A 17088-nucleotide genomic window follows, 5' to 3' on the forward strand; every position below is an offset into this window, starting at 1 on the left:
GCCCCTTCCTCTCATTAGCCAGCCTCCAGCGCTAATGCCCTCGCATCAATTTGCCAAGGGGTCCTCCACCAGCCCTGCGTGAGCTCCCCGCGCCGAGAGGGTTGTGATGGGGAAAAGAAAATGGATGTCTGCTTTCTTCCATATCTAATTTGTTTTGCATACATTTGCATGCTGGCCATAGACCCATTCACATTACAGAGCCCATTTGCGAGTTGCAGATCGTTTGCCAGTCAAAGCTGGCGAGGGTGCGTGTGTGGATGCGGAGGGAAATCCAAGATTCTAGATTATGCAATATAAATTACATGTAAAAATAGAAAGGAAAAAATAAAGGCAGTAGCCACAATTGTGTGCGTGTGTGAATGAAGGGCACAAAGAATCTCTGCACCTTTTAAGACGGCTGGAGACACATGGGGATAAATTCAGGAGGGGGTGGGAGGAGACCACAGGCGCAAGCCATTTCTGAGCACTGATTACATGGGTAAATTGTTTGTTCCAGTGTATCACAAAGAGAAGGAGCATTATTTTTCATGCCACAGCTGTTTTGAATAAGAATAGGAATAAACTTAACCATCCTCCTCATGTTACTTACCACTAATTATGGCATATATTTACATCTATAAAACAGTGAAATTTTGGGGGACATAATTTAATGCCCCTTTATTGTGTAGATTCCTTTATTTCCATCCCACATTTGAATTTCAAAAATGTTTAGGACTTCAAAGCATCTTTAAAAGCTTGCCCTAATTACAATATGCATTACTTTCTAAAACTCCTAGTTTGCATTGCAGATTCCTGCAAATAGAAGCATTCATTTTAAACATTAATTAATATCATCCATGCATCTTCAGATGAGTTTGGGTCTTTATTTCAGAGTTGCACTCAGCTCTGACTAAGCTTTCCTCAGTTCGAAGAATAGTTCAAGCTACTGTAAACATTTAAAATTAAGCCAGTGGATCAGACCAGTAGAAAGCCTGACAGCCCAATATTAATTTATATCGGCTGTTCTTTCCCTGTGCCACTAGTTAGAAAACATCTCTCCTCTCAACACATTTACTTCCCATAACTGTTCCTGTAGCTGCAGAAGTCAGGGTTCAAGCCTGGCACAGAGCGTTTGGCAGTGCCCGAGACACAAAACCCATGGCCACGTTTTTGGAAGGTGCTTACACCAGCACTCAGGATCCCAACGGAGGCACGGACCCACTGCAGATACTGCAGGCTACATGAAGAAGTCATGCCAAAAGAGAATCCCCACCTCAGACTTTGCTATCAGGGGCCGAGGCAAAACACGAGAGAAAAATAACTAGCAAAACCAGAAGAATTTAGCCAAGGCTGCAGCGGACAGACATTTTGGGGTAGAGCTGGAGGTGTGATCTATCATTTAGCTTGAACTCCTGCAGGAGGCCTACGCATATTATTTAGTACTAGGTAATTTAAGAATAGTAGTGAGTAGTCAGTAGGGATAGCATTAAATATCAATATGAGTGGAACTTCAACCAATAAAAGAAACCAATAGAGGCAACGTGTTGACTTAGCTTTTAGATAGGCTAATCAGAACTTCAAAGACCAGAAAACTGCAGCGCTTACTCAAGTCAGGAGAACAGTTCCAGTACAAACTAACCAACAGGTATGTTGACCTTACTCAGACTAAGATTGGATGGTATGAATCATACCTGACTGTTTTACATAGATTGGGTTTATTTTGTTAGTGACTGAGGTAACAGAAGCAGGATTGTGCACTCAATCTGCACAAACCAGGGAAAGGTTTCATCTGCAGATATTCGGCAGCCTTGTCTGAATTCTTCAACACTGTTCTAGCAAATAACTTTTACATTTATTTAAAAACCTTTATTTTTGTTTGCATTTCATATCCCTGTAATCTCCGGTTTCATATCATTGTCACACAAATTTCCTGTGCCTTATCATTAGTACGTTGTTCCTTATCTGCCCATAGTACTGAGTGCACAACATACCACGTAAAGCCCCTTCTATCTATTTCTGTAAAAGCCTGTCTCTGGGGTGACGTCCCTGCAGTCTCTGGTTCCCACTGACTACCTGGGATGAGAGTCACTGCATTCAAGGTGCAAGGCAAGGACATGGAAATTGCTTTGCAGGGCTGTAAGGTTGGTTGGTTGAGGTGGTGTAAAAGGAGAATTCTCGTCCTTTTATACCTCCTGCATTGTGAGGTAGAAAGAGGCCCAAAAGTGTGATGTCCAGATGTGTCACCAGGACTGAGGCAGAAGCTTAGCCATTCCCAGCATCAGGCTGTATTTCACAGGAGATACAATCTGCATGAACCAATAACCTTCTGCAAAGCAAAGCAGCGCTTTGTTTTCTACTCCATACCTGCGATGCTTTGTGAAGTCAACTCCACAATTGCCAAATGTCTTCTTGCAAGATCTCAGACCTTTCCCTCCCACTTTTTTGTAATCAAACCATATTATCTTTGTCACAGGGAAAACCATGCTGTTCAGAAGCCTCAAGTAGAAGTAAATGGGAAAGAGCAAGAGGAGTATACTCTTTCTGGCTACCAGAGCTAAGCCACTTTCTGCCTTAGTCATCCTCAATGTAAGTGCTTGTCTTCCCGTTTCCCATCTTTCCTTTCCACACTGGGTTTAATGTCTAAACAAAATACCCTTTTTGCTGCCTCCAGCGACATGCTGACTTCTCTTTAAATCCATTTACAGGCTCACCATCCCTTCTGGCATCAAATCTTCACCTTCGCTTTCATGCTTCCACATGCCACAACACCCGCCTTCTTTCCTTCTCTGGTTTCCCTCCACTCCTTTCACTCATAGTTCCCGTTTTCCTTTTGTTGATTCTCCTTGCAGTGCTTTCTCACCTGTATTTACTTGCCTAACACAAATCCATATTCCTCTTTTACTCACATTACAATCAAATTCCACCAAAAAGTGGACTGTCACTGGACACTGATGCAGGGTGCACTCAGTAGCTTACAGCACTGAGCAAACTATTGATGGCTAAATGATACTGGAGAAGACAACAGACAGGGTGGGATGGGGAAATGGTTAAATAAGGGGTGAGAGAATATTGTAAGTAAGCAATAACCACACAACATGAATATAACCTGGGAGAAGCTGAACTTTTGGAGTAGGAGGAGGTAGCAGATGGTAAGAAGAGAGTGGATACTGATTCAGACACGGATACTTAATTTAAAAGAAAAGGACAAGAATACAAAATGTAATCTATTTTCATACTAATAAACTTGAAGTTACTAGTAGGGTCCAAAAGATTGTCAGCAACCTTTGCCAGTTTTACACTGCTAATAGATGACTATTTAGAACAGATTCTCAACACTCCCCATAAAAATGGGAACAATGTCCTGTTTTCTGAAGAAATGCCCTATTGTGGTGAAATAAATAAAGGACAGCAAGTTGACAGTTTAGGATCTAATTCTCATGACTAATTACACAGCCGTCTTCTGTTTTTCCTATACATACTGCTGGCTGAGGGGCACTGGTGTGAAGTTTATGACTGGAAGGGCATCCATTGTGACTCTTGCTACACCCAAACACTGCCCCTGGCGCCTTCCCTCTGCTGCACTCACTCAATGCAGAGAAAACCCACTGGCCTCTTTTGAGGTCATGGCTCAGGAAGGCATTCTCATCACATTTTAAATGTATAACTCAGAAGGATGTTAGCACTGTATGTTTTTAATCTCTAAGTTAATAAAACACAAAATTGTATTAAAAGGCCATTATGTTGGAAGGCACAGTGAGGTTAAGAAATGTTGGATTGAAGTTGCCTGCACATCCTGACTGCTGAACTGCATCATGACACAGTCTTTAGCTACACAACTCCACACTTGCCCTCTGAGCATCTACACAATATTTCTTTGTCTTCATTATTCAGTGCGGCCCAAGTCCACCTTTCCTGAACACTACTCAAAACCTGTTCTGAGCGCAAAATTATTCATTTTATAAAGGTTTTCTTCACGGCATTATCTTGATTTTTTATAAACAGCCATGAGTTTGATTTCTCAATGACCACCTAAGGTGCAGGGATGGTGTCATGCCCTATATTACAGATGGGGAACTGAGGCCAGAGTGTTAAAAGTGTGCATTGCCCATAGGAGATCCAGCAGAGAAGGCTGGCACTTGAATTGTTGAAGTCATGAGTACAATATAGACCTTAATGATCCAAAGAGGATCTATACCAGCTTTAGATACATCTTTGAGCATTCAGCGTGCCTGAAAATCAGTTTCCACATGGAAAAAAAGCAGAATATACAACACATCAATGACTGTATCACAAATCCCTGCTGCTTCCATGTCTAATATAAAGTCTGAAGCTTGTCGGTCTCTGTGGGAACTGAGAACAGGCAAGTGACATTCATTTTGCCAACAGGTTTTGCAAGTATTTATTATGCAAAGTGGATTGGTGAGATGACAGTCCTCAGTTCACACCCAGATTTTGCAAGATGTACTTAGTGGTCACAGACCCTTAACCTTCAGGCCCTGTTCCTCTGTACCAGATTTGTTCTGCCCTTACACTTGTCCCGTTCCCACCTCTCACATACCTGTCTCTGCTCTGCCCCTTCATCCCTGTGTTTCCCTGCAGCCTCCTTACGCCACTGCCTCCTTCTTTTTGACACTACATTCTCACCTGGCTTTCCTGGTGCCTGCTGTGTTTCAGCTCCCAGTTCTCTGCTTCCTCCTGTTCCTGGCCTCTTTGTTCAGCCAGCCCTCAAATGTTTGGTCTACAGCTCCCACACCACGTTTTAAGCCCCATGAATTTCTCAACCGATTTCTTCTGCAGTCCAGCACAGATCCTGCTCAGTGGTTTACTCCTCCTACACCCACATTTGCGAAAAGAGAGTCTCCCTCATTCCCAGTTTCCAGTTCCAAATCTGGTGCCACAGAAACTTTTGGCAAGATATGAAGTCTGGAGTATGTACAAGGTGGAGAGTATTTCAGGTCACACAGATAAACTTTAACCGAAAACAATAAACACTGGGAAATCTGATCATAAGCAGTGATCCCAGATCAACCTTTTCTGGTTTCACCATCAACCTGTCCACCCTGTAATTAGACCCTGAATATGCCCCTATCACAGATGTTTTAAAAGACAAATTTCAAATGTTTATAACTGTTGCTATGAAAAGGAGTATACCACAAAAAATACGCCAACAAATTAATGAGTAGAAAAAGCATTAGTATAAGCTTAAGGTCCAGCCTAGAGATTTGATGATCTTTTTCGATGAACATGAGATTTTGTAAATGCAATAAGAAAAATCTGATGCATCAATGAAATTTATCACAGCTACATCAATATACAACATCTCAACCTTCTATTCAAATTCATTTTTCATTCTTACTCACAAGAGATATGAATAGATAAAACTTTTGGAGCAGAGTCCCATGGCTGACTAACAAAAAGGCAAAGGGAAAGCAGATGTGCTCTAGCAATCAAAAAATGTTTAAGAAAAACCCTGGAACCGTCCCAGGCTCACAGTCACCCTGTTGCATACTCAGTTCAAATCCTGCTTGGTCCTATCTGCATAAGTGTGGATTGATTCTTGTACTATTTGCATTTGGCAAGAGTTCAGCATTGGAAACGCTAAAAAGCAGTCTCCATTTCTGTGCTTCCCCGTTTTTTCCTGAGCCACTAGATGGCAGTTCCCCATTTCCAAACGAGGGCTCTGGTTACCTGTTTGCTCCTACCCAGCAGCTGTGACAAGCACAGTTGAGGCACTCATCTGCCTTTGCATGTCATTTGCAACACAGACTTCTTGACTCTTGAGGTGCTCTCAACAATAGGGGCCCTGGGCCAGCGTCCTACCTGAAGGACATACAGCTTTGCACTTTTCAATGATGACAGAAGAAATTTCCACAAGCAACTGAAGGGTGCAAAACACTAAACACAGGCCTTATCGACACAAGAGGTTCTTCACATCATGTCTTACTCACCCAGAATTTTACGAGGAAGAAAGCATTTTGGGGCCCCTTCCCGAACAGTTCCTTTAGACCGCCCTTCTTTTCAGGAAATTTGTCGTAAATCTGACGAATGTCCACTGATTCAAGCAACGGGTCGCTGTAAGAATGGTTGGCGTGTCCAATGTGTACGAAGAGGTGTTTATTGTACTGCAAGAAAGAAACAGGAAAATCAGTGCTGTACAAAAAGAACAGAGGTTTATTAAGACAGGGGTCTGCGTGAGCTCCTGCAGAGGGTAGCGCGCTTTGATGGATTAAATGACTCGCACATTACTCCTGGGACTATGATTTTCTGCAGTATGATTTCCATGAACAACTTAGTGATTGTGTTGTAGCCCCTTGTGAACAGGGGTCAACATCAAAAAACCTGTGTCCCGACTGCAAACCACAAAACATGGCCATCTTCAAGGGAGTAATTTACACTGAAAGACCCAGTGGCAGCACGATGATAAAGAGTCCTTCGCAGAGCATAATAAGATGAATATGCTCACAAGGAAAGCCTATTTCTGCCTCTTTAATCCGTGCCTTTTAATGTCACATGTCCTCAAAGTCTAAATTTCTGCTAGTACCACAAAGCCACACATACACACCTCCTGTGTGTGTTAAAAAACCCCAAACCTCTCTCCATAGCGCATGCTAATGCCCTTTAACTAAAAGAGATGGAAGGGATTTCCTTTTAACTCCAGAATGACAATAACAATAACACTCTGTGTTGCTGTTACAATACAAGTAGTACTAATTGTGTGTCCTCCAGTATTTTGACCCATGTAATATTAAGGAGCCAAACTTTTACCACTTCCCTTGGGAGCCAGCTCTATAGATGGCCATCTCAGCCAAAACACATTCAGCTTCAATTTCCTATTTCTTAACTTTGCACCTCATAATAATCACGGGAATCACCTCCACAATGCCTTTCCTGCCTGGAGGAAATCCTTGGCCCAGTGAAGTACATAGTCCAAAATGCTGAGTCCAAAATGGTCTTTTAGGGGCTGCCATTTCTCCAAGATGAGAGCACCTTCCAGCACCTCAAATGAAAGTGGAAGGACGAACCCTGAAGACCCTCTGCTAGTCAATCAGCTGCTCAACGTTGTGTGAGTAGAGTGAAGGAGCTTGAGAGTGGCAGGATTAAACATTGGGGTTTTTAACCATGCAGAACACAAAACATTTTGCTAACTCAATTAAAGGAAAGCTGATATGCAGTCAATGAACACTAGAAAACTAGAAATATTGAACAGATGCTGTACATAAGGGACAATTCCCAAAAGCTAAGCACAAATAAAATATTTAAAACCCCAAAGCAGACCTCATTTAAGCTATTTTGTTTACAATATACCTGCCGAATGAACAAATTGAAATGACAAATCTAAATTAATTGGACATCCACTCAGAGCCTTCCTTTGCTGTAAGCAGAGTCTTCCCTAGCAGATGTCCAAAACTCTGGGGAAAAGGAAATGGACTGGCTAGATTTCTGCACTTAGGAAATTAAATGGAAATCTATTTAAAAATTGTCTTGCACAGTGAAATCTGAATTTAGAATCACAGAACACTCATCTGTGTACGGGGCTAAAAATGAGACGCGTTCCGTGCTTTTTACACTGTTATATTTCTTTTTTAATTTGGTGGAAGGAAAAAGGAAAGGGTAACACTTTATTAAGATGTTTGCACAAGCAAATCCAAGTCTGAGAGCACCGGTTCCATGGATTTTCCTTGCGGCCCTCTTTCAAAATAATGCCTTCCCAGCTTCTCCTCTGAACAAGTGGAAAACTCGCCCAGCCTTTACTTAGTGCATGTGGAGCGCAAAAAGGGCAGAGTTGATCCAAAGAGAGCTGTTTCTACCTTGAAGAGGAAAACAGGCATGGCAGAGAAATAAATGGAGGGTGGGGAGCTGAATGCAGGAGTGAGTGTGCCTGTGAACACGTGCCAGCTAACCCTCACCCAAGGCTGGTCTAGCTTGCACGCTGATGGTTCACACATGATACAGGACATTGCACTGGTTGGCAACCGTAAGTGACCACCATAGCAGTGCCCATGGGCAGATTTAACACGCTACCTCATGCAGTAGTGGCAAAAGTGGACTAAGGAGACATTTTTAACATGACAAAACAAAACAAAACAAAACAGAAAAGCAAAATAATATAAGAAAGCACCACGTCTCCAACTTTTGGTTTTTTGACACCGTTGTCACATACTTAGCCTGCAATACTATAACTAAAAGCCATACTTATCTTTCTGCCGACTGAAAAACTTTGATCTCAGTAAAATGTATCAGTGCCCCATATACCTGGGAACTGCCACGAACACAAGAAAGGAAGTCAAGAAACCTGCTCCTGTTGCTTCCTAAGTTACCAGGGGTAAAGCAAAGGAGGACAGGCCATGGGCTGGGTCACCAAACAGGGCGATCGATGGAAGCCTATCTGCCATTAGGCAAACGTCTCCATTTTTCAAGGAGAATGATGAGAATTCCCCAGTTGAGGCGAGCACTTCTGACCTCTCTTATCCCAGCACCCCTGTAGCCTGCCCAGGTGTGCTTTTCTTATCCCATCCCCCAGCACCCCTGTAGCCTGCCCAGGTGTGCCCAGCAGTTGTACTCTCCCTGGGGATATGAGATACCCCAAAGCATCTCTTTGCTCTTCCTTGTTCAGAGTAAGGGCTTGAAAAACCATCCCCACCAGTAGTGACCAGGTTATTATTTATTTTGGGATTGTTTCCTCTCAGTCTTCTCTGCTGGTATTTTTCCAGATTGTAAAAATAACCATATTTTTATAGGAATAGAAGCAAAGGCTCAGGTTCTCCTGCACCCTGGAAAGTGTCCTCCCCAAAAGGGTGTCCCTCTCCCAGGTCCAAAGGTGACTGTGGACTGAAGGAGGAAGGGAGAGCTGTATTTTACAGTTTGGCAACTGCAAATTCCCAAGACAATTCACAAACTGTACCTTATACTGCAAACCAGGAAAACATACAAATTGCTCAGTATCCAAACTTCAGTAGAAGCAAACACATTTATAGGAGCATGGAGCACAAAGTCTTAATGCTGTTTAAATATTAAAGTAAAGTTAAAGGCAGCTGTAAAGCTGCCACAGTTGTCTGTGGAGCTCGCCAAAGTACCAGATGCTGCTGCAGCAAAATTTCTGAGCAAGTACAGTAGGACAGATGGTATGACATCACCTGACAACATTCTTAGGACAGAAATGTTTATTTTGATATTGCAATGTGTGATTATTTTCTCCTTATGTTGCTGCAATTCCTATGCTAAGTACGATCATTACTAACCTAATTAGACATGGCATATTTCTATGAACTAACAAACGATAATATAATATTAGGAGCAGGGTAAATGGCTACTGAAACGATCCCTATCATTTTTATATAATCATACTCCATGACAGGAATACGTGCATAGATAAAAGCAAAGAAGGTAAGTTTTATGCCTATTTTTTTGAGCCCATTAGTGTCTGAAAAGCTTAAAAACATCCTCATTATATTGAGAAGTCACTGTTCTTTTAAACTGAGTATTCCAGAGTCACTGAAGTACGTTAGGTGCTGAGGAATTTACTCATGCTACAGAATTTAAAGGATTTGCATCCGGCATTGAGGTATTAACGTGCTTTAGATGCTGCAAACCATCATAGGTCAAATCCTGTATTTTCTGAGGAAAAAACTACATAAACTACATAAAAATACAAAGAACGTTTTCAGCTATGTCTTCAGCATCTGCATTACACAACATGCCCTGGAGATGGCTACCTCTTACTGAGCTCCTTTCCTTAAAAAAATTCTAACTATCCAAAGAATGTAGTAAAGCCATGAAATATGACTGTTGTCAAATAATACCACGAGAAAAATTATAATCCACTTAGGAATTTAAGAGAACCAAGACAAATTGCCAATGGCAGGGGATGCAAGCATTTAAGCTGGTGCAGAACAAAGACAAATCACCTACATTTGTTTTATCAGCCAGCGTATATATTTGTAACAGCTCCGCACCAATTTTGTGCTTAAATTCTAAGGCAACAGCCTTTCTGGTCCACGAAACACAGATTTGCAAATTGCTACAGCTTTCTCTGCCTCATCCCTGTGCTTCCCCACACCTGTGGAGCTAACGCCAAACCTCGACAAGCCTGTACAGGACTAAGTTTTTTATTAAATAGCAGTGGCCAAGATGCAGATAGGGGTGAAGCCAACCCTTTCACGTTCCTGGTGCAGGTGAGCTGGGCATGCAGAGCTGCTGGGGTACCCGCTCTCTCCCTGCTCCTGTCCGCAGGAGCTGTGCAGCCCCACATAACCAGACCGAGCAGCACCCACACCCTGCTGGGTGGATGACATAGATGTGGAGCAAGGTGGAAGGCAGGTGGCCCAAGAGAGGGCCCTCAGCAGCTCTTTCTGCAAGGATGACCTTGTTAATGGGCACGACGCTCTGACTGCAAGGACACTGCACCCTCCCGCTGCACCCAGGGGTGATTTAACTCCCCATGAATGGCACTCACACACCTGGGAGTCACCCCTGCGTTGGTGTGGGTGGTGTAAGCTCCCCTAAAAACACCCCTGGATCTGCAGCAGGACAGTGAGCCCATGGCTTGCTGAACTTTGCACAGCCACGGGATGGTTGAGCAGGACGGGGAGGAGGCAGCACCACGCTGCCTCGTCTGCCTTGTACAGCCCAATAACAGCACCTTGCTCGCTGGGCTGCTTCAGGAGACCTGTAGCTTCCTGCAAAATTTCAAACATAACAACCACGAGAGTGAGGCCATCTGCACCATTATTTGCAGCAGTGAATCCCTATGAGAAAATACTATGGGGAGAGGCTGCCAACTTGAACAGCTCGTAGTCTTGTGTGCCCAAACTCCACCACACAAAGGAGAAATACATTAAAAAGGCTCTGCTGCAGGTCCTCTCTCTTCCTCTTGGCTTTCTTTGGACTGAGTATATTCTGTACTAGAGACACAAGAACTACCACCACAGCTCAGAGGGACAGTTGAGTGGAAGGCAGGCAGGACAGCCTGAGCTTTGGTTGAAATGAGAGAGAGAAAACTGGCACCACACAGTGATTCCCTCTGTACCTTCACTGACCGGTCCAACCCATCTTTTAAAAATGTACCACTGCCTGGGCAGCCACTGCGCTTTTGGAGGAAAAAGGATCCAGGTGGGTGGATTGATTAAAAAACAGTCACTAGTATATCAGCAGTCTACACGCAGCTCTAACCTGCACCCTACCCAGCCTCAGCTGTGCTGTCTCACTGTATCTTGTAAATCTGATGCTGTTTAATTTCCTGCTGATGTAAGAAAATCACTTCGTCTGCCAACAATTTTTCTTATTTCTACCAAAACACTAGTAACTGAATATTTCATTCCTGTTGCTGTTGTCCTCCGCTGAGGCAGACTGGGAATTATATTTACAACATTTTAATGCTATAACTGGAGTCTGTACCAACTCCTGTTATTAAGGTTTTTAACGCTTTCATGTGAAATGTTAATCGAACTTTCAGTGCTTTTATGCTACAATAAACTGCACGGTCAACCTAGTATTTCAAGGACCTTCCCCCTTCAGACTCCTGCCTGGATCCGAATCAGGACTGAATCAGGAATGTGAAATAAAAGGACATCTTTGGCTACTTGTTGCAGAAATAGGGAAGGAGGTGATGAGCGAAGGCAGTCCTCAGCCCTGATGCGTTAACATTTCCCAGCTATTGCCACAGCAGTCCCAGTGTGAAACTGGGACTTGCTGGCTGGGCAAGGTGCTCACACAACATTTTCATCAGCTTTCCTGCCACACTGAAGATGCATCCTTCATTTCTGGCCTGTCTGCTTTTAGACCCTGCATCCCAATTCCAGAAGTGCTGAGTACTCAGATGGGAAAATTATGCCTGAATATAGGAAGCTCTCAATAATGCTAAGTATTCTGCAAAATCAGGCTCATGACAAATCAAAGTGGACCCTCAAAATCAGTGGCCCATTCATTCTTTTGCACCTGAACTTCTTGGTTTGTCAAATGTGAGTAATAATGCTCCTTCATCTAAAAAATGACTGCACTAATACATCTGTGCAATGCAAATGGGGGGAATTATTAATTCTGTTTGGAGGAGAGGTTAGACAGTGCACAGCGAGCAGGGCACGCGGCCACGTATTTCAACAACAGAAGAAAACAAACTACTGAATAGTTGCTTATCAAAGAAGGGCCATCTACATCTACACTGAATGAAGCAGGAACAAATAAACATGTGAGCATGTAATTAACTGCTGCATTGTAGAGCAGACGCACGAGGATATTTCCCAACTTCTGAGAGCCTGACTTCGCAGCCCAGCTAAGCAATTTTGGGGTGGGTGTAGGGGTGGGGGAAACTGCAGTGTAACGAGATGGGAAAATGTGGGGCAGAAGCACAGCCAGGCACGACGCCCCTTGGGCGAGTGTGAGGGTGGATGCTGGGGGTTCAGCACACAGGCAGCCCTGGGGAGACACACAGCCATAGCTCACTGTGCTGCCAATGCCAGCCCAACCCGTGCATCCCCCTCCTCCTCCTCCTGCGGGGACAGCCCAGTGCTGTGCAAGGCTATGGGAGGCAGAGGGCCCCCCACTGTGATGACCCCCCTGATTTTAGAGCTCTCCTGGGCTCATTGCAGAAGCTGTGTGGCTGGGCTCTGCTCCAGCTACCCCGCAACTTCCCTCACTCGCTGCTTCCCTCCTCCCTGGCTTCACATCTCCCTGCTCAGAGTCGGTGCCCTGTGTAATTTGGGGTAGCTACCCCTACCCTGGCTACTTTCAGCTCCCGGAGCCCGGGAGCAGGCTGGGAGACGGGCAGGGCCCTGCAGAGGAGCTGCCACAGCTGCTGGCACCGGCGCTCCTCTTCACTTATGCAAAAGCAGCACTTTTAATTTTGCTGGGAAATTTCCAGCACCAGTGGTGGGTTTTGAGAAAAGAGAGAAAGCGTGTGTGATGGCAGCAGTGAGCAAGCACAGTCAGGCCCTGGTGGTTTCTGCACCTATCCTCAGCGCCCAACGTGGCCAACTTTGAGGAATAAACTGTGCTCGGTCTCTCTACCCACTCCACCATGTTTTCACTCCATGATAATCCCTTGAAGAGTCCATGTCCTCACCCTACAACTGGGCTGGGGGAGCTGGCCCAGGCTGCCCACCACATCTCCATGTGGTCCCCCAGGAACACCACCAGCTGGGAGGTCTGCTGTGATGCTGCAGTTTCAAGATTGGAGCCTGTTTCAATACTGGACCCCCTCAAAGTGGTTTCTTGGCACTTCTAACTGTGGACACCTGAATAGGAACCATTTACAGAGTATGACATTTGCTTCCCAGTCCCTCTCCTGCACTGCAAAATAAATGACCCCTGCATTTTGTTAAACTTACTCTAAATTTAGATTAAAAATACTTCAAATCCTGAGTCTGCCACTTCAAGACATTCATCCAAATGTGGGTTTGCTTCCTTGTCCTTTCACATCACAAAGATTCTAAACCAAGGACTTCCTTTTGACTGAAATGCTGAACTGCTTTTATACTATTTACAGGGAACACAGAAAGGATAAACAATGCTTATAACAATGGATTTGTTCAAAGATGGAGGGCTTCTTTTGAAAAGATCTCATTTATTTTTCATCATTTCGGTGGTTTGATTAACTTTGGTGAATTTTACTGCATTTGGCTAATGATGGCAGGCTGGTTTTATGGCCCTTAAGCAATTGCTTTCACTTTCTGGTTCTCAGGCACAATTCTCCCATGGCTTACAAAGCCTTTTTACAACAACAATAAAACCTGAATTAAAACATAAAGAATATTTTATTTCTTCACCACTTTTTAAAATACATTTTGAAATTTGGACCTAACACAATCTGACAGTTTGGATAGGTGGATTAATACTGAAAATGCCCATCAGCCACGTTCTTTATAGCCCTACATAGATATTTTAGATGTAAAGCTGTCTGAAGTGCTTGCAGTCAAAATAAATGTGGCAGCCACAGTGAGAAGCCTCAAAGAGGAAGAGAAGAAAGGGCTTTTTTTGTTGGCTGGTGGCAGGATTTATTTCCTGTTTGGAAAGCAACCTCAAAAAAAAAAAAGTGTGTATATATACATATACACTCATATAAATAAAATAACTGGAATCATTATCATTTCACTGTTATAGTCTTTGAATTTTATAGCTACTTCTGTAACAGTCAATTACTTAGATCCCTTCTAATCAGCTTGCATGTTCCGTTTATATTTGTTAGGGAACGTGGGATTACTTGGTTTAAGCATTTGTCCTGAACTTTCAAAGAACCACTACAGTAAAAATCAAAAGCCCCCATTAAGGAAAACCTGTCTTGAAAGCAACAGATGGGTACATAAACTTGTTTATCTGTTGAGAAAACAGTTATATAGGATAGGCAAGAATTAAAGGTAACTAAAATGCTGACGCTTGGGCCTGCAAAGGCAGTTTCTATGCAACATTTAGGAATTGCACTTAAGCACAAAATGCTACAAAAGGAAAATACAGCTTGACATTTGTAAAATGAATTGATTTTCATGTAAAAGGAGGAGTAATTTTACCTATCCTTAACTGCAGAGTCAGTATTCCAAGATTCTGCAACTGTGCCATCTTATGTCTCCCAGACTATCTTCTGCCATGCAGAGTTACAGGGAGGGCTGCTTATTGTTTCCTTTCTATAATTTTTTCTTTTGTAAATGGAACAATTTTGTAGCTAGGCAAGGGAAAAAAGTCAACAGCCCTCCACAAGTGACAGGGCTCTAAGGAGCACATTTCCGACCCACCAGAATGCCCACTCTAAATTAACATAACTGCCTGGCATTGAGCGGCTTTTGTACTTTCAAACACCAATTGCCATTGGAAGAACCCCAGAAATGTTTAAGGCCCCACTCCTACAATGAATTCCCTGTGGGTAGACCTTTGTGTCCACGCACAGCCCCATTGAAGTCGCTGGGAGCCACCATGGGCAGACAGACCTCAATTTCTAATTGCTGTACAGGAATATAGACTGCAAGGGGCCTCCCAGGATCATCGAGTCTTGGCCCCAGGTGCCATGTCAAATAAGCCTTTTTCAATAAACTTCCAGGTTACATTTTAAGGTGGAACTGGTCTATTTCCCCCCACTACTATGGGGTTTTGTGGCCTGGCTTTGGGTTGGGAGGAAGGAAGGGTCATCTTTTTTTTTTAAATAAAATGCTGAAAACCCATTTGATCAAAATAATACTTTGTCATTTTCTGTAAAAGGTCAGAAGCGTAATGAATATATACCTATCTTTTTTTGGAAGATAAAAGAGAACTCTTACATGGCTTTCATGTAGCAGCATATACATATATTTATTTCTGAGGTCAGCAAAGGCACAAAGGCATATGGGACATGCTGCAACCACAGCACATGTCTACACGACTTCATATGCACATTGTGCAAAACACACATCTTGCCTGGCTTGCTTATTTTGTTATTTAAAAAGTAATAAAACTCCATCCTTCCTATGCTGTGCAAACCGTCTCTGCAATAAAATGTTGCACCAACACAAAGAAAGATGTACAAAACCACGGGCAGACTTCCTATACTCTTCAACAGCACTAAATGAAGCTGGGGGTTGGCTTCATCTCCCAAGGACAACTTTCGGTGCACTGGGGACAGGGAAGGCTGGCAGGAGGCAGGTGTGCACCACTGCCTCTGCCCAGTGCCTCTTCAGCAAAAGTGCCCTTCTATGTTTGCCCTGGGAGCTGGTCACTCTGCCTTTGTTTTTTTTCCAATGCCTTTGTTTAAGACCTAGCTAATCAAATTCACTTAATTTGATCTAAACACCACTTCCCTTTCTCCTCGCTCCCCTTTCCTGGGCACCAGTGGTGACATGCTGCCCACAGGGGCTCATCCCTTGGCTCCATCTGGCCGGTCCAGGCTGTCCCCACGCAGCCCTCGCAGGGCACTGCCCCACTGCCCATGCAGCGTGGGGGTAAAGAATGACCTGAACTGGGATTCCTGCACGACTGGGAATTGACTTTTCTTTGTGTCTCATTTCTGCAATTTTACAGCACATGGGTAACTGTTTTTTTAAAAACAAGTCTGGGTAGTTCGATGCTCTTTCTTCTCTTAGTAAACCTCCTGCATAAATGCTCTGCATTTAAAGGTAGGTTTCTCAGCCGCATGCTCACAAGCTGGGACAAGCTCCAGTGGGCCTCGCTGCACCCTCCAGAATTCCAAATACTACTAGTTTACTCCAAAAAAGGCTTTATAGTATTTACAGGTCCATCCATCCTGGGTAACCATGTTTCTATTCAGGCCCCCACTCTTTCTCTGCAACGCAAGTGGATGTGTTGCATTCCCCAGAGCCTGCACCTGCCTGAAAAACGAGAGCCCCAACACGTCCCCCTGCCACTGACCCACACGCTGTGCGTGACCACAACTGGCTCTGAGCTCTGCCCCACAGCGTAGCGGGACCCCCGGCTCCTTCCCCTGCCAGAGCATCTTCTCCTCATTTTCACTCTGTCCATCATGTTGCAAATATATTCATGTCACTCAGCTGGTTTCATGTCGCAGACACCAGCGGTGTGATGGGCAACCACATGTTATCTGTTAAGAGCACACTTGATTTGGGGGAGATTTTTCTTAGAGAGAAAGACATAAAAGTTCCTTAGCTGCTGAATTCTTGTTCACCCTCTTTTATGTAAAGCCACGCAGATACACAGAGGCTCTACACCATATAAGCCAGAGGGTTTTGCAAATAGTTTTGCATTAAAGAAACCTATGGGAAAAGGATTATTAGGTGGTATACTAGCAAAACAGTAAATCAAAATACACTGACATGCCATTTCATTCACATACAGCACAGTAACACTGAGCATTACATGGCCACATCCTGTTTTCCCGATAACCTTGAGGCACACACATAACATCCTGGTGTGCAGCAATCTGGATATGGTAGAGCCCATAAATCAGCAGGACACACTACATGGGCTGAGCAAGACAAGGATTCTGAAAGCTGCGTATCGATAAGGCTGCCCGATGAGAAAACTAGATGGTGTGTTTCTGTGTCAGAAATCCAAACCACCCTCTGGATGTACTTGGGGCTGGGAATGGAGAAGGCATTCCAGCTGGGGATTAGCCTGGAGGACACTAAGATGAAGCTTTAGCCAGGACTGCCTGGACAGCATGGGAATCAGGGCCAG

General features: G+C 43.9%; 1 protein-coding gene across 7 annotated transcripts in view; it reads right to left on the reverse strand.

Moving 5' to 3' along the window:
• The window catches only part of TEAD1 (TEA domain family member 1 (SV40 transcriptional enhancer factor)), a 165428-nt gene that overhangs the window by 13615 nt on the left and 134725 nt on the right, over positions 1–17088 (reverse strand). For all 7 annotated transcript variants that reach the window (XM_014952565.1, XM_014952570.1, XM_014952569.1 and 4 more), the window contains one exon: positions 5928–6101. In XM_014952565.1, coding sequence (XP_014808051.1) covers positions 5928–6101 — 174 coding nt within the window. The remainder of the gene's footprint in view (positions 1–5927; positions 6102–17088) is intronic.

This window comes from Calidris pugnax, unplaced genomic scaffold (assembly GCF_001431845.1).
Source record: "Calidris pugnax isolate Ruff unplaced genomic scaffold, ASM143184v1 scaffold248, whole genome shotgun sequence".
In the NCBI taxonomy this organism is placed as follows: Eukaryota; Metazoa; Chordata; class Aves; order Charadriiformes; family Scolopacidae; genus Calidris; species Calidris pugnax.